Here is an 18,506-nt window from a genome sequence, read left to right as displayed (position 1 = left end):
GCAGAAAAGTGCTGATTTGGGAAAAAAAGTCTTAATTTTGGCTATTTTTACCTTAATTTTGTAAATTGTGTTTTTCGTTCCTACAAGTTGGTGTTTTCAATTACTACACCCCACAGTGCTTACCAAGCTGTGCTTGTTTAATTGCATACGTAGTGGTGAATATGCTAAAAACCCATGTTTATTTTTATTGCTTAAGTTTGTGAGTCATAAAAATCTTTAGTTGATCCAAAATGTGATGCTTCATAGCTCTCGTAATTTAACGAGACAAATTGTTATGTTTACAGAAATATATGCAAAGTTGTGTTGAATTTCCCAAGGGGCTTTGCTAGTGAAAAGTAAAAAAAGAATAAAAAAAATATATAAATTTATTACAGTAGTTTATCTAACTAGGAGAATGCTCAGAGTTTGTTTTACCCGTTACAAAAAAAACAGCTTGATTGAATGATTGCGCAAATGGATTTTGTATATAAAATGCATGTGAAACTGTATGAATCTAAAATTGTTCCTTTGTTGTACAATAAATAATAAACACCAGCTGAGCCTGTTTCATACATCTGTGTGTCGTGATTTCTACTTTAGTGATGTGAGGCTTGGTTTAAGGTAAACCTATGATATGGGTTAAAATCTCCAGAGTATTTCTGAGTCTAAATGATGATCAATACCCAACTCCTTGATATTGATTGTACCAACCTGGAAGGAAGTCAGAGATTTGAACAGCGATCTTTATTGCTGGAGAGAAAAGTTACTGTCAAATGAACAGAAGACCGTCACTATATAAACCGTAATAGCTCATAGGGAAAACATCAGAGGTGTTGCTGGGGACGCTAAAAGAGATGTGGGGTTCTTACGTCCAGGTTTTCTACAGATGACAGAGGGGGCAGCAGGGTACATATAGTTTTTTCTTATACATAATGCAACTGATTTTTTTTACATAGATCTCAGTCCTTAAATGATCACTCAGGGCACCATAACAACATCATCTCAATAAGGTTGTTATGGTGTCTGGATGTTCTGGGCACTATCTTACCTTATGTGGCTTAACAATTTTAAAACGGTTTAACCCCAATGTGCTCTTGATGACACCCATCCTCGCTGGCCCTCTGGCGTCAATGCGGAAGCATGTCACTTAGGCACTGGTGATAGGCCGAGAGCGTCGGCTGACATTCTCAGCGTATCATTGGCCATCCAATGAGAGGTAAGCTTTAGAAACGTGTGTTAAAAGGTAACAAATTGGTGCAGAAGAAGGATGGACCCAGGTGACATTGAGAAAAGAGAAAGGCAAAGTACAAATCTGTAAAACTACTGACCGATGACCACTGAGCAGAAGCACTCTACAGATAGTTTCTGAAATGATATAGTAGTAATCCACAAATTACCGTATTATAGCAGCACTGTCACTTATGAGTTTTTCATGATCGATTACAGTTGGCTGCTATTTAATTCCAACACTGTTATAAACCTTACATGGAGCAAGCAAGGGGACACATTCAGAACTAAAATTCAGATATTTTATTCCAATTTGGCTATTTTTACCTCAATATTTAAATTATTTTAGAATTTTGACTTTATTAAATAGCCCCTTCTGTTTAATGTAGGACTTAATATCCAGTTGACTGATAGAAATATGCAATGCATCCTTACATGCTATGTGTAGTAGATACCTATTAACTCTTAGTGTGAATATGTGAGACTTAAAGGGACACTATAGTCACCCAGACTACTTCAGCTCAATGAAGTGGTCTGGGTGCCAGGTCCCTCAGGTTTTAACCCTTCAGATGTAAACATAGCAGTTTCAGAGAAACAGCTATGTTTACGTTTGGGGTTAATCCAGCCTCTAGTGGCTGTCTTCCGGACAGCCACTAGAGGCGCATCTGCAACGCTGGAGGCATATGCCTCCATCGTGCAGAGCGTTCATAGGAAAGCATTGAGAAATGTTTTCCTATGGACTGTTTGAATGCGCGTGCGGCACTTGCCTCGCATGAGCATTCCGCTCCACTTGGGAGCTGACGTCGGCGGGGGAGGAGAGGTCACCAGCACCGAGGGAGCCCGGCGCTGGCCTAAGGTAAGCTGCTGAAGGGGTTTTAACACTACGTCCCTATAAACATTGGGAGTAGTCTAGTTTGCAAAGAGTGTTCAGTATATCCGCGGGAGTCAGGCCGGAAAACTGTTTTGCTGAGGCCTGCACAGAGTGTGGACCAGGCTGGCCCATAGCGCACAAGGGAGTAAAGTCTAGAGGAAGAGTATAGAATTATGCCAGTAGCATGGACAAAGCCATCAAGAGGGTTAGTCCAGTCGTCACAAGTAAAGTGTCGAGTTAAAGGACCACTATAGTGCCAGGGAAACATACTCGTTTTCCTGGCACTATAGTGCCCTGAGGGTGCCCCCACCCTCAGGGCCCCCTCCCGCTGGGCTCTGGAGAGAGGAAGGGGTTAAACACTTACCTTTCTCCAGTGCCGGGCGGGGAGCTATACTCCTTTCTCGCGACGTCATCGGCTGAATGCACATGCGCGGCAAGAGCCGCGCGCGCATTCAGCCGGTCGCATAGGAAAGCATTTACAATGCTTTCCTATGGACGCTGGCGTCTTCTCACTGTGATTTTCACAGTAATAAGCACGCAAGCGCCTCTAGCGGCTGTCAATGAGACAGCCACTAGAGGCTCTGGAGGCTGGATTAACCCTCAGTATAAACATAGCAGTTTCTCTGAAACTGCTATGTTTATAAAAAAAAAGGGTTAATCCTACAGGGTCCAGGCACCCAGACCACTTCATTAAGCTGAAGTGGTCTGGGTGCCTAGAGTGGTCCTTTAAGGAGTGGAACTACCGTAGTGACATATCTATTAATAGGCAAACCATGGTAGCAGAAGGTCTGGGAAACATTCCCCAATACTGGACTAGGGAAGAAATTGTTGAGTCGAAAAGTCTACAAAAGGGGTCATCGTGAGAATGGCCCAAGCCCACTACTGAGGAAATGGTTGACCCCCAGCAGCATTATTGAGGAGAGGGACTTGAAGGGGACTAGCCCTAAGCCTTATATGGGTAGCCAGAAAGGAGTTGAGGTGGACACTGGTGTGGAGTATGAAGCAAAAGCGGTAATGAGTGTGGGAAGGCTAGGTAGGACTCAAACTCAAGGTTGGAGAATTTATGCTTGGAAATGAGCCCCTCCAAGGCATGCCCAAACTGTTTTGGACCTCAGCTTTTAATACTCATAAAAATGTGCTATTTTATCATCTTTCTTTACCAATAAACCATAGGATTTAAAAAGCGACACCATCACCACTGTGGGGAGCCGTGCCTTTCTCATTCCACCACTGGATTTTCTGGGTGGTGAATGGTGATAGCTGCCCCATCCTTGCTTCTTCATGCCCACATCTCTGTCACCCTCCCCTTAATTCCTACTACAGTTGGACCTCCCTTTAAACCCTCCAGTTCACACTGGCCCCCCTTCTTCCACAAAATAATGAAATCAGCCAGTGATATTAACCTCCCTGGTATGCATTCATGCATTATTCTTACAAGAAAATGGTGACAAAACAAAGGAACAGTCTATATAACATTGAACTTTAATTTATCTGATAATTCAGATTAAAAACATGTTTATTACCACACAAATCACATATAAACCATATCACAGCGCACTGTACGGATATGATAATTCCTTTCAATCAACAATGTATCAAGGTAGCGTGGCCGAGCGGTCTAAGGCGCTGGATTAAGGCTCCAGTCTCTTCGGGGGCGTGGGTTCGAATCCCACCGCTGCCAAATGATATTTTTATCACTTTAACTTTTTAGCCTTTTGATTTAGCTCTTACAGCGCCACCTGGCGTCCACTGCGCTCCCCCTCATGCGCTAAGCATTGTGGGTAAGAGGAGTTGCTCCCCACGTGTTCGTGATGCGAGCAGTATGGCAGCCGCCTGAGAGCCGAGCAGCCGCCGCAGGACTTCCCAGACTCGCAGCCCACCATCCCGGTCTGGCAGGTGGGTGAGCCCGGTCTGGGCGTGTTATGTGCCGCACGTCCTCCTGGCAGGGAGCGCTGGGCTGTATAATGTCTGTACACGGGGAGAGCAGTGCGAGGCCTGTCCTACCTTAATATTAAATGTTACAGTCAGTGTGGGGATTCAATGTTAGTATACACACCCAGGGCAATGATTCCCCCAATACTGGCACAGCTCACCACAGCTTGCTAATGTGTGGCCATATTCCATCACCGAACACAGAGCACCTACTGCCTATAATATCACCTAGCCCCCCTCCCCTTCCAGAACACCTACTGCCTATAATCTCACTGTGCCCTCCTCCCAGAGCACCTACTGCCTATAATATCACTGTGCCCCCCTCCCCTCCCAGTGCACCTACTGCCTATAATACCACTGTGCCCCCTCCCCTCCCAGAACACCTATTATCTCACTGTGCCCCCCTCCCCTCCCAGAACACCTACTGCCTATAATCTCACCTAGCCCCTCTCCCCTTCCAGAACACCTACTGCCTATAATATCACTGTGCCCCCCTCCCCTCCCAGAACACCTACTGCCTATATCACTGTGCCCCCCTCCCATTCCAGAACACCTACTGCCTATAATCTCACTGTGCCCCCCTCCCAGAACACCTACTGCCTATAATCTCACTGTGCCCCCTCCCCTTTCAGAACACCTACTGCCTATAATATCACCTAGCCCCCCTCTCCTTCCAGAACACCTACTGCCTATAATCTCACTGTGCTCCCCTCCCCTCCCAGAACACCTACTGCCTATAATCTCACTGTGCCCCCCTCCCCTCCCAGAACACCTACTGCCTATAATATCACTGTGCCCCCTCCCAGAACACCTATTATCTATAATCTCATTGTGCCCCCTCCCAGAACACCTACTGCCTATAATCTCACCTAGCCCCTCTCCCCTCCCAGAACACCTACTGCCTATAATCTCACTGTGCCCCCCTCCCAGAACACCTACTGCCTATAATCTCACTGTGCCCCCCTCCCAGAACACCTACTGCCTATAATCTCACTGTGCCCCCTCCCAGAACACCTACTGCCTATAATCGCACTGTGCCCCCTCCCCTTCCAGAACACCTACTGCCTATAATCTCACTGTGCCCCCCTCCCCTCCCCTCCCAGAACACCTACTGCCTATAATATCACTGTGCCCCCCTCCCCTCCCAGAACACCTATTACCTATAATCTCACTGTTCCCCCCTCCCAGAACACCTACTGCCTATAATCTCACTGTGCCCCCCTCCCAGAACACCTACTGCCTATATCACCTAGCCCCTCTCCCTTCCAGAACACCTACAGCCTATAATCTCACTGTGCCCCCTCCCCTCCCAGAAGACCTACTGCCTATAATATCACTGTGCCCCCCTCCCCTCCCAGAACACCTATTACCTATAATCTCACTGTGCCCCCCTCCCCTCCCAGAACACCTACTGCCTATAATATCACTGTGCCCCCCTCCCCTTCCAGAACACATACTGCCTATAATCTCACCTAGCCCCCCTCCCCTCCCAGAACACCTACTGCCTATAATATCACTGTGCCCCCTCCCCTCCCAGAACACCTATTACCTATAATCTCACTGTGCCCCCCTCCCAGAACACCTACTGCCTATAATATCACTGTGCCCCCTCCCAGAACACATACTGCCTATAATCTCACCTAGCCCCTCTCCCCTTCCAGAACACCTACTGCCTTTAATCTCACTGTGCCCCCTCCACTCCAAGAACACCTACTGCCTATAATCTCACTGTGCCCCCCTCCCCTCCCAGAACACCTACTGCCTATAATATCACTGTGCCCCCCCTCCCAGAACACCTATTACCTATAATCTCACTGTGCCCCCCTCCCCTCCCAGAACACCTACTGCCTATAATATCACTGTGCCCCCCTCCCCTCCCAGAACACCTATTAACTATAATCTCACTGTGCCCCCTCCCCTCCCAGAACACCTACTGCCTATAATCTCACTGTGCCCCCCTCCCAGAACACATACTGCCTATAATATCACCTAGCCCCTCTCCCCTTCCAAAACACCTACTGCCTATAATCTCACTGTGCCCCCTCCCAGAACACCTACTGCCTATAAGATCACCTAGCCCCTCTACCCTTCCAGAACACCTACTGCTTATAATCTCACTGTGCCCCCCTCCCCTCCCAGAACACCTACTGCCTATAATCTCACTGTGCCCCCCTCCCCTTCCAGAACACCTACTGCCTATAATATCACTGTGCCCCCCTCCCCTCCCAGAACACCTGTTACCTATAATCTCACTGTGCCCCCCTCCACTCCCAGAACACCTACTGCCTATAATATCACTGTGCCCCCTCCCCTCCCAGAACACCTACTGCCTATAATATCACCTAGCCCCCTCCCCTTCCAGAACACCTACTGCCTATAATCTCACTGTGTCCCCCTCCTCTCCCAGAACACCTACTGCCTATAATCTCACTGTGCCCCCCTCCCCTCCCAGAACACCTATTACCTATAATCTCACTGTGCCCCCCTCCCCTCCCAGAACACCTACTGCCTATAATCTCACTGTGCCCACTTCCCCTCGCAGAATACCTATTATCTATAATCTCACTGTGCCCACCTCCCCTCCCAGAATACCTATTATCTATAATATCCCTGTGCCCACCTCCCCTCCCAGAATACCTACTGCCTATAATCTCTGTGCCCCCCTTCACTCCCAGAATACCTATTATCTATAATCTATCTGTGCCCCCTACACTCCCAGAATACCTATTACCTATAATCTCACTGTGCCCACCTTCCCTTCCAGAACACCTATTACCTATAATCTCTCTGTGCCCCCCTACACTCCCAGAATACCTATTACCTATAATCTCACTGTGCCCACCTTCCCTTCCAGAATACCTATTACCTATAATCTCTCTGTGCCCCCCTCCACTCCCAGAACACCTACTGCCTATAATCTCTCTGTGCCCCCCTCCACTCCCAGAACACCTATTACCTATAATCTCTCTGTGCCCACCTTCCCTTCCAGAACACCTATTGCCTATATTCTCTCTATATGTGCCCACTGTTATTTCTAGAGCCAATGTTCCTTATAATCGATTTATCGGCGTTCCCTATCCCTAACAGACTGTCTATTAGTATTGGCTAGGCATTGAAGCTCCTGGTCAAGTGGTCAGTCTTGCCCATGAAGCGGTCAGCTTTTACCTTCCTGGGAGTCCTAGGAAAGTTGGTTCACAGTCCCTCTGGTTTTCATCGAACTATCTAATGTGTATATAATGTAATCAGGGTTTAAAACGGGAGGGAGACTTGACTTTGTGAATTCACATCCATATCTGAAGCCCCATAGATATATTCTGATGAGAAACTAGGTACCCTCACGGTCACTGCAGTGCAGTCTATTCTAACTTCACATTTATCTTTTCAAAATCAAATTTGTATTTTATAAATAGCTTATTTTACTTTGTAGTGCCATTTTTTTTTTTTTTAAGTTATATTTTTTTAATACAAAATATTAGGCTTTGTAACTAGGTAAGACAATCTGAATCATTTGTGGTTATTTTTAGTTTTTGTTTGTTTTTTTCCAATCCCTTTTTCCTTTTTTTTCTCTTCCTTTTTATTACCTAGATTTAGTTTAGAAAGTGGAGCTTAGGGTGCATTACGAGGGAGTGGCAGTGTAGCACTGTAGGATCAGGATATAGTAATGTTTATAGTCAGTCTTCTGGCCTTTTCTGTCAGCCCAATTTCAGTGATATACAAGACATCCAATTATGCAAATACCCCAGAAGGTGACACAGCTGGTTTCAAGTAGAACTGCCCCTTATCTGGAAATGACATACACTATTAAATAAACAACAACATTAAAAATCACCTATAACTCATATTAAATATTTAGCAAATGACTTCCCAAACCACAGACAGCCAGCTCACACATTGCAAATGAGGAGTAAAACCATAAATAATAAATATGCCTTTATCTGCTGAATGTCATATGCAAATAGCAGCATATAACAGTGGTTGGCAGGGGGCTGAGATGGAGGAACCCAGTTTCAGGATAAAGAGGTGTTGATTTCTACATTTATAGTTTTTTATGTTTGCAAAATATAGGGTACTTAAGCATAAAATGAATCCTGGGGAGTTAGATCCCCGTTTTATCCGGCCTTCTATTTTCATTTCAGTTTTACTCTGTGACGGTCGTTTATTTAAGCTGTTGGGTTTGAAGTATTTGGTACGGTTCCGTGGTGTATGATGACCCTTGGAACGTTACCTGTTTCCTGTGCATTCCAAGATTATACAGGGTTGATATATTTCAGTACCAATCACTATGAGCACTACACTTGTGAAAAAAATGTGCTTTGACCAGTTCGTCCAACTCAAAACCCTTCTAATCCACAGCCGAACTGATAAGACTCCACTGTTAAACCTGGGTAGATGTATTAATTCGGGTGTGGATTAAAATAAAATTATTTTGATTTGTTCAAACTGTTCCAAGCACATTTTTGCACAAGTCTGAGGAGCACCAATAGATATCTCCCTTCCTCCAGTATTTAAAAGATTAATCCTCCTCACATACTTTATAGTTCACCATTAGGTCTATGTTTAAACTGAACATTTCAAGCACCATAACTACTACAGGGCGCTGTTGTGGTTCGAGTGCTTGGCGGCCCCACATTATAAATAGTCAAACTGTTTTGGAACGGTTTGATTTCTTACCTAGTGCCTGCCAGGTGCTGCTCCTCGCCTCCACTACAGCATCACATAGGAGTTTCCAATGGCTCTATTGCGCTTAGCCTTGCATCACGGGGCTTAACTCAGAGAGCTTCCGGGTCAGTAAGGGCCGTACTGATGATTTTCTTGCCACGGGTAATAAGTCAAACTGTTCTAAAATGACTATAAATATAAATAAATAAAAAATGACTTACACCAAGGTGCTCTTGGGACCATAACCACTACAGGATGGTTTTGGATCTTAACTTTTCTTAACTAGTGAGGAACAATGATTTTATTCTGTAATGTATTTTAGTTTGAAAGAAACCGCAAAAGGGAAGACCACTTCTAGTGTTAATTTCCATGCTCACACGTGTTATTTTAGGGCCAGTACATCACCAAGCTTAGTCATAAATGTAGCATTGGCTGCAACATATTTTTTGCATGTAGCAGAGAATGAAACCGCACGATTCTCTATGTAAACATAGGGAGTAAAGCTAGTCTGTATGTCCAGACCTGTTACTCTGTGACAGCGTTGATTTAATGCTGGGGCGCATGTTGTTGAGACAGAGATGTCGGTGTGGACTTGGCTGAAGCTCCGGTGTGGACTTGGCTGAAGCTCCGGTGTGGACTTGGCTGAAGCTCCGCAGAAAGAATTGCTGCTATAACTGCGAGCTGATTCATGATGCAACCTTAACCCCTTAAGGACACGTGACATGTCATGATTCCCTTTTATTCCAGAAGTTTGGTCCTTAAGGGGTTAAAGTAATCTGAACCGACCTTTACCACTAAGAATGTCGGAAACCACCCTGTATTTAGAGCATTTATTGCTATTCCCCTCCCATTCCATGGACATGTTAACGTAAATTTGTTAAATCTAAACTAATAAATACAGTAAACTTGGCTTTAAAAAAAATAAAAAAATAAAAATTGTATCTTAAAAGAAAAGATCCACTTCTGGAATTTAGAAAGGTAATTAAAGTCAAATGTGAAGTTCTCAATATATTGTATTACTGTGATCGTTACTGTGAGTTCATGGACTTTAACCTGAATGTACAGAACTATATATCGTATATACTCCTGCGTATCCTGTGTTTACATTTAAATGGGTGTCTTAATGATTATCTTTTCCATTAGGTTCTGTAATTCATCCCTCAGTTAAGAGGAACATATTGCTGGTGGTTTCTTCATTAGTATGGAAAATGAAGATGACGATCCAATTATACAGGAGGTAGATACACCACGCTTTCTAATCGATTTGAAATTGTCATAGTATTGTTAATGCTGTGTAGATGTCCTCTAGACTGTAAGTTTTTTTTTTTTTTGAGCAGGCTCCTTAACAACCTATTAATCCTTTAGCATTTTGTGAGTGTCTCGTTTATTGTTATATTTCCCCTTTTTATGTTATTGTAAAGCGCTGTGGAATAAGTTGGCGTTATATAATTGCCAATATAATAATACTAAATACTAAAGATATAAAAAAAAAAATCCCACATTTTTATTTATTTCCTGTCACTGTATGTAAGTTAACATAAGAAATCTACAACAACGGTTTAAAAAAAAAAAAAAAAAACCACACTCAAATGGTATCCCACTTTTAGTGATGGTGCCTTTTTAAAGGGACACTATAGGCACCCCGACCACTTCAGCTCACTGAAGTGGTCTGGGTGACGTGTCCCAGGTCGCTTAACCCCGAGCAAGTAATTATTGCAGTTTTTAAAATAAACTGCAATAATTACTATCCAGGTAACTCCACCTCTAGTGGATATTTAACCCTTTTTGCACCACGGGGTGGCGCCGTGACGGAGGGGGAAGCTATAGTGTCAGGAATACAAGTTTTTTTTTTTTTTCTGCCATTATAGTTTCCCTTAAAGCCCCCTTGTCGAGCCCCAAGCTCAAATCCTTGCTAAACCTAACTGTGACCTGTCTCATTGCCGTTGAGCCCCATTGGGAGACTGTCAGGTTTATACACTAAACAATGGGAAGTGACCAGTTGCTAAGCTGAGGTCAGTGTATCTCAGCTGGAAATTTCAACAGCTCTATTTTACCAGCGTAGTATTTCAGCCTAACATTTGCAGTGCCTGGTCACTTCCCAGATTAATGACTGACTGGTATGTGTAAAAACGACTTGGTTGTATTAAGTGTTTGTTGTCAGATATTGGTTTAGCAACTACCCTGATGGAAAAAAACCCCATATATTTATATACTTGTGCAAAGAGAAATAATTGCACTGAAAAAGAGGGCTCAATGTAATTTGTATCTTGTACAAACTCTTAGTGTTCATTAAACCGGAAGATTTGGAAGCAAAGTTGCCACGTTTAGATCAGAGGATCCAGTGACTGAGCCAGTTTAACATAAAATTCTACATTTTTGGAGTAGTGTTTTAAGTTAAAACCCTGTCAATGACCTCTCTTAAAAACAAAAAAAATAATAAGAGAAGATAGTTCACCCTCAGACCTTCATCTTTTTTAATAGTGATATTGAAGTGGCTGATTACCACTGGCTTCCACTTATTGCTGTTCAAATGTCTTCATGCCAGTCTGCAGCATGTGGAAATCTAATGACTTGCAATGATAACACAGTCAGTCTGACACTTTTGCCTATTCAATAATTATCATTGAAGACAACTAGAGGCTTAGGATTGGCTGAGAGATCTCAGACTGTTTCTGCCAATCACTTGGTGAGGATGGAATCTGTGGGATAACATGCAGAACAGGGGCCGTGATTTATTTATTTTGAATGCATTAGACTAAAATGTGCCATTATTACATCCTAAAATACCCATTTTTAACACATTAAGTACCAGATTTCTAGCAAACGTTTTTATGAAGAAAATGTTCAGTACCCAGGGTTTTAGTCTGACTCTGAAATGCTGCTCCATTGACATCCATTGTTTCAAGCAAACAAACGAAGCATCAGGACAAGAGTGCCCTTGTGCACATTGTGAGCGCTCCAAGAGATGTTTTCAGTGACTTCTGGGAGACATTGAATACATGCTGATATCATAGAATTCCGTTATTTAGGAGTCAGTGTCGTCTAAAAGGAATTTAAGAAATAGATGTGATTTTTCCATAAAGTGCCCTAAACATCAGTTGGAAAGTTAATTTGCTCTTCCTTTTTTTGTATCCCATATACAGCAGAGATATGTGACCTTATACACTATCTGCTCATTGGCCTACCTGTATAATTATGTCTGTATGCACGGCTCTTATTCACATAATAATCCAAGGTTTTAGTCCCATTATCTGAGTTTACTATCCCTTCAAAATCAGGTTTCTGGTTGGCAAGTTTATCAGTTGAATTAATTTTGCTATTTCATTTACCCTTCCAGATCGATGTCTTCCTGGCTAAAAGCCTGGCCGAAAAACTCTACCTATTTCAGGTAAGCTTCTAAATTGTGATCATTCCAAATTAAGATTCATATCAACAGCAACTCTGCTGCTTTCTGTGAACATGAGAATATTGAGATTTTACAAGACTTGTTTGTATTTTTGTTTAACTGCTCCTCCCTGAGCCTTTATCAAGTCTAATGCTTGATAAAGCCTCGGAGAAGAGACGAAACGTTGTCTCCACTTCCTTGTTTCAAATAAAGACGATCTGTTAGAAGAAACTTCAGGAGTGCCTGGATATTTCTTTTTTCCAGTTGTTGTAATTTAGAACAGAATCCAGTCTGATGGACAGAAAACACCCACCCTGCAGCAACCCCCATTTCTCATTCATTGTTTACAACGTCTATGACCCTGATTCCAAGTGCATGATGTTTGGTTGCTTTTGCCAATAAGTACATAATGAAACCTTGTATCTTTCCTTTAGTACCCAATCCGACCGCTGTCGATGACCTATGACCGAGTGACACATTTATCAGCAAAGATTAAACCAAAGCAACAAAAGGTATGTGTGCCCCCTGGCTTTATTTGCACTTCATTACATAAATCATTTTGCTATTTTGAAATCATTGCTGCTGATTCTTCAAGTATTTCTTGCATTCATTTTCCTGGTGCTGTTGTCTATTCTGTGAATGCCAGAAGTGTCCCCAAGACATGGATTCGAAGTGCGTTAGGACAACGTCTGGCATTCAGAGGGTTCAACGTGTTCTCATTTCTACATACCTCGTACTGTCTTTTAGGTGGAAGTCGATGTGGCTATCAACACAGTGAGCCCCAATTACTGTCGCAGTAAAGGGGAACAAATTGCTCTGAATGTCGATGGCGCCTGTGGAGATGAAACCAGCACATTCTCAACGTATGTATATGCTGACTGTATGCTTAGCGTTTACCTTAAAGCGGCACTGTCATGCCGAACTTACCTTTCCTCAATCTCTTCCTCTTCTCCCCCTCTCTCAGGATTTGTTCTTCTTTTCTTCCTGTCTGCTCTAGTTTTCTTTAAAATCATAAGACAATGTAGGGACTCTTTGCCTTATGGAGGATTCCTCCGCTTGACCAGCTCTGACCAGCGGAGGAGCAAAGTGTGCTTCATTTCCGCTGGTCAGAGCAATTTTCCCATAATTCTTACCTTTCCTCCCTGTTCCCACGATGCTTCCTGTCATTTTAGACTAAACTGCCGAATTGCGTTCTAACTGAATGAGAACAGTATGTTCGTTTGTTTTAGAACGCAATTCGGCACTTTGTTCGGATCGCAATTTCATTAGAATGAATGAAACTCCCATCCTATTCGTGCCGTGGCTGCATCTTGCAGCCGCTTAGTAGATAACTCCCTAATTCCCACAGTATTAGGGAGCTATCTACTAAAAAGCTGAAAGACCTAAATTGGTCTTTCAGCCAAATTTACTAATACTAAAGCTTTGCCCCGCCCCGCAATTAGGCTACGAACACTCTGATTGGCTGGTTTAAGACAATCAGAGTGCTCTTTGTCATTTTACACAGCGTGGGAAAATTCCAAAGAACTTTCCCACGCTGTGTTAAATGACACAGAGTCCTGTGATTGGATGTCATTGGATGTGCTCTGTGTCATTTTACACAGCGTGGGAAAGTTCTTTGGAATTTTCCCACGCTGTGTAAAATGACAAAGAGCACTCTGATTGGCTTAAACCCACCAATCAGAGTGTTCTTAGCCTAATTGCAGGGCAGGGCAAGGCTTTATAAGCCTTCCCCGCCCTGCAGAGCTCAGTCTGCGCGGAGCCCTCCATGGGTGAAGATGGATTATTTTTTTTTGCGCTCGGGTTTTTTATTTTATGCCGGAGAGGAGGACAGTAGGTGTCCCCCCCCATTATCATTATGGCCCCCACCCGCCGCCCAGGGGTGGGGGCCGGGGGGGAGGACAGTAGGTGTCGTCCCCCCCTCATTATCATTATGGCCCCCATCCGCCGCCCAGGGGTGGGGGCTGGAGAGGGGGAGGACAAGTAGGTCCCTCCCTCATTATCTTTATGGCCCCCACCCGCCGCCCAGAGGTGGGGGCCCGGGGGAGGGGGGGAAGGAGAGTAGGTTCCTCCCCCACTCATTATCATTATGGCCCCCACCCGCCGCCCAGGGTTGGGGGCGGGGGGGAGGAGAGTAGGTGTCCCCCCCCCTCCCCATTATCATTATGGCCCCCACCCGCCGCTCAGGGGTGGGGGCCGGGGGGAGGACAATAGGTCTGCCAGATAGTAGTTTATTTTATTTTTTTTACACTGTCCACTGTTTAGTGGACATGCCCCTACTCGCGGTATAGCGAGTAGGGGCATTCGGGAGATTTTAATCTCCCTAATGCTATTATGGGGGTCATATTGACCCCCATAGAGTGAGGGGGGACCTGGGGGGCTTATGAAGTGGCGGGGAGCATTGTTCCCTGCCGCTTCTATCTTTACATATTACAAAGAGGGAGCTGCACGCCGGTAGCTCCCTCCTTGTAATAAACTGAACAAACAAACAAACACTGATACTCAGTGTTAGTTTGTTCGTCGGATTTTTCTATTCATTCATTCGTCTGTCTGATGAATGAATGAATGAATAAATAGATGAAATTCCCGTTCGCATGTCCATGTGTTTCACTGGGCATGTGCGGGAATCTCAGCGCTATCTAGTGTGGGCAGATGACGTCCCACAGGGACTTCACCTACCCACACAAAGATGGCGGCGCCCTGAATATAGATCGGGGCAGAAAATAAAGATTAATAAATAGGTAATATGGGGGGATTAGGGGCATTTGGGGGTGACTAAGGGGTCAATTGGATGTAGTGGAGGAGGGTTAAAAAAAAAAACTGGATTCGGCATGACAGTGCCGCTTTAATAAAAGAATATTACATTTTCTAATAAAAAGTTGGCTATGTCGGCTGGTATTTTTTTTATTTATATAATTTATTTGTTTGTTTTATTGTGTCTGGCTCCATAGCCCTATCCTTTTTTTTTTTTTTTTTTTTTTATTCTGTATTTTTCAGTGCATATGGATAATACAGTATATCTGTGGTACCCCAAAGGTAATCCACATGTTTGTCCATTAACAGCCATATCAGAAGGGTACAGATCAATACTTGCACAATTTTTGAGTAATAAGAGATTACAGGGTATACCTTTGTTAGCAGTGATAGTGTAGCACAGTGTAGATATATAGAGCAGTTACAAGAAATGCTGAACAATTGAATAGCTTTAATGCATTCCCTTCCCAAGAGTTGCAAATCTGGCGGTTAATATGGGACAGGATGCATTAGATGCCCCTCTGAACATATAATTGGTTAGGGTCCAGTGGGATGAGGATAGGTGAGCGAGGCCTGTGCCCCCCCTTGTACTCTGAAGGTGGCAGTTACTGTGGTGCCTATAGTAGGGCGGGGGGGGGGGGGGGGGTGGTGTTAAGTGAAGCCCAAATAATAAGTGGGTAGTTCCCAGAGAGGGTAAGCTATTGTGCCATAATTATAAAAACAACTTTTAACTCTAACTTTCAAACGATAACCGTGGGAATTATGAAACCATGGGCTATAGATAACAGTCACGGTATCGTTAAACAGTTACAGGACAGTTCAGGGCACTGGAGTGGATGCCGATTCTCCTCTTTGGGCTGCCGGTATAAACTGGCGTATTGTAGTCGGGTTCTATGCTGTTTGATGACCTCTGCGGTATAGCTGCAGCTTGTTCAGGTGCGTGCTCCTCCAGGGCGAGCTTCTGTAGTGTGGCTGGGATTTCGACTGCTTCACATATCACTGGAGTTGAGCAGACTTCTGTGAAAGACTGAGCAGAGACGTTAGGTCTTAAGTGGGCTGTGTTATCCTGTAAGCTGCTGTCTCTTGCTGAGCCTGTGAGTATGGCGGTCTGTGCTTGTTCCTATATTTGCATAATGGCGCCAAAAGTTCACAGTCCGTGATGGAGGGGCAAAAAGGCCAAAGCACAGATTTATTTGGGGGCCGCAGGCAGTAACAGGCGTATTGGTTACCCATCTGGATGGCAGTAGAGCTCCCCGTTTTAGGCTTAATTTTCAACCGGGATCGCAGGTTGGTAAGGGGTTTGGTGGGTCCGTTAGAGGCATATTGCGGCATGGTCTCTCACAGCTTCCCTGTTGTGAGCCGAGGGTCCCATTACTCGCGCAGCTCCACATACTCCATTCCCGTCTGGATTGTTCTGTAGAATCAACGCTGGAATCGCCGTGAGGTTTGCTGCTTGGGCAGGGGTGTAACTCCCCCTCATATGGGCTCTCGCCATCTTGCGTGGTAGGCCCAGGAGGGTGTTCCGTCTTCTCACAGCCCGAGCTCTCTGCAGTGGGGACCGGGATGACCCCCCCGGCCCAGAGGGGGGGAAACGGGTCCGGCAGGCCTGTCAATATGCCGGCGTGTGGTATCCGGGATTGGGTACAGGGCGGCGGCCGTCCACCCCGCTCCCCTCCCGAGTAGGCCTCGGTCTCCAAAGCCTCGTGCCCCCCTCTGGGGGCCCGAAACTCCCGATCTCAGGGACCGACACCCCCTCCACCGCCGTGTGGATGTCTCGTGGCCTCTTCTTGAGTGCCTGAGCAGCTAATTTGAGCCTAAGAGGCCAGATTTCTCCGGAGCCTCTCCTGCATGCGACCGGACAGCATGGCGGTCCGGCCCCGCCCCCAGCCCTATCCTTTTTATCCATCGTTTCCAACTTGCAGTGTTTAATTTTTTTTTTTTTGTCAATCTTTCTTTTATTAAGGCATGTGAGATGGGTTACAGAATGAAGAAAGGGGAAATGTACGAGTGGTATGCAATAAAGGGTTAATACAGCAATAACATTGAATTACATTTCCGATATAGTAATGCCTCATTTTTGTTTTTTTGTTGTTTAACGAAAACATATTATAAACAGGCTTATATTCCCCCACATGTCAACGATTTAAAGAGTTGGGTGATAAGATGAGGGGGACAAGTGTGCATGCATGTTTGCAAAGGTAAACTTAATGTGCAGGTTACAGACAGGTTTAAACACCTCACACGTTATAATAGCTACAATAGCTACAAGTTGGCAGACTAGTTGATTAGGACATGCATGCGTTCAAGTTGAACATGTGAGCTTAGTGTGCACATTATAAACAGGCTTAATCTTACTAACATGTCACGAGGGTTACGAACTGTAAATAAGTCTTACTCGCCTGACTAGTCACAGTGTGCTATAGCAAACAATAATGCGTAACAAATAGGGTGAGACGTACAATCTATCACATGCAACACTCTCACATGGCGGAGACACGCCAAGTGGGCTACAGGCTGGGCCAAGAGATACTGTGTGCACTGCGGTAGGATTAGGGCGTAAGATAGTAGAATTGCGAGACCAACATGGGCAATATAGAAATGAAGACTAAAGAAAAGAAAAGAAACAAATAGTAAAACGAACATGGGAGGTAGACAGCATGAAATCATGGTCATATAACTGGCTGGTACCCTGGATACACTGGGTCTGGAGAGAGTCCGTGTGTGGCGTTTAGCCTATGCCACTTAGAGTCCAAGTATAGTGAGGGCGCCTGAGAGCAGTCTCTGTTCCCCTCACCTGCTCACTCTGTGCGCGTTTTCACGTTTCTGCGTGTCTCTGCTCCCCGGGTTGCAGTGCTTCCCCTGTGCTTCCTGGGTGTCCGTCGTCCAGGCGCCATGTTTCTTCGGCCCGAGGCCTTAGCAGGGGCCCGTGCCACATGTCCATTGACCCCATCAACAGGGTCGTGGGCCCAAAGGTCCGCCGGAGTGTGGCTGTCCCCTCGGGTGTATGGGTGGCGTGGAAGGATTTCCTCCAGGTGAACCCCCAGCTCGGAAGAAGTGTGCATGGGCCTGTCGATGGCATGGTCTCCCCATGCGGTGCGGTGCGTTGAACGGGTAGCCCGGGATTTGCACAGGAGTGTACCCGGGAGAGCCTCTTTCTCAGCTCCTAGTCGGCATTTGGGTTTAGACACGGCCCGTGTAGGTAGCTTCAGACGCCTCCCATGCCTGTCTGCGATGCGTTGTCTTCTCAGCTTTATCAGTGGGAGCTTTGGGCGGTGAGTAGAGGTCGCCGGGCGAGTTTTATGTTTTGCCCCTGTTGTTGGCGGTTGTTGTCGCTTCGGCCCACGGACTCCACGTGTCCGTTGGCTGTGGCTCACCTTGGGCATCGCCTGCGCTCGCGGTGGTGCCGACTCTGTGTGGGTGAGTGTCAGCTGCAGTGCAGGGGTGTTAGTGCCTGCCCGTTGCTCCCTGGACGCCAGCTTCGCCCAGAACTTGTCGAACAGCTCGTCCAGTTTGGCCTCCAGCTCCGTATTCTGTGAGGGCCAGGTGCACGTGGCGGCAGCCATGTTGTCCCGTTTCATGGTACTCCGCAGCTCGCCATGCGTCTCAGCGGTTGTGGGTAGGTTGTTGCTTTGCATTGGACCGGGATAACCCCCGCCGGTCCTGGGGGGGGAGCAGGGCATCTGTTGGGCCGTGCCTCCAGTG

The 18,506-nt window shown here is 45.5% G+C and overlaps 1 protein-coding gene and 1 non-coding gene across 2 annotated transcripts in view; both read left to right on the top strand.

Annotated features, from left to right (window-relative positions):
* Positions 1 to 3,676: 3,676 nt before the first annotated feature.
* On the top strand, positions 3,677 to 3,758 carry TRNAL-AAG (transfer RNA leucine (anticodon AAG)). Its single transcript has one exon. It is a non-coding gene; the product is annotated as a tRNA-Leu (tRNA).
* Positions 3,759 to 3,884: 126 nt separating this feature from the next.
* POLR3E (RNA polymerase III subunit E) overlaps positions 3,885 to 18,506 on the top strand; it is a 62,529-nt gene continuing 47,907 nt past the window's right edge. The window contains exons 1-5 of the mRNA XM_063430364.1: positions 3,885 to 3,973; positions 9,812 to 9,905; positions 12,006 to 12,056; positions 12,488 to 12,565; positions 12,801 to 12,916. Coding sequence (XP_063286434.1) covers positions 9,870 to 9,905; positions 12,006 to 12,056; positions 12,488 to 12,565; positions 12,801 to 12,916 — 281 coding nt within the window. The 5' untranslated portion in view covers positions 3,885 to 3,973; positions 9,812 to 9,869. The remainder of the gene's footprint in view (positions 3,974 to 9,811; positions 9,906 to 12,005; positions 12,057 to 12,487; positions 12,566 to 12,800; positions 12,917 to 18,506) is intronic.

Source organism: Pelobates fuscus, chromosome 8 (assembly GCF_036172605.1).
Source record: "Pelobates fuscus isolate aPelFus1 chromosome 8, aPelFus1.pri, whole genome shotgun sequence".
Taxonomy (NCBI): domain Eukaryota; kingdom Metazoa; phylum Chordata; class Amphibia; order Anura; family Pelobatidae; genus Pelobates; species Pelobates fuscus.
The sequence above is the reverse complement of the archived record's forward strand: the minus strand, read 5'-3'. Positions and strand labels throughout refer to the sequence as shown.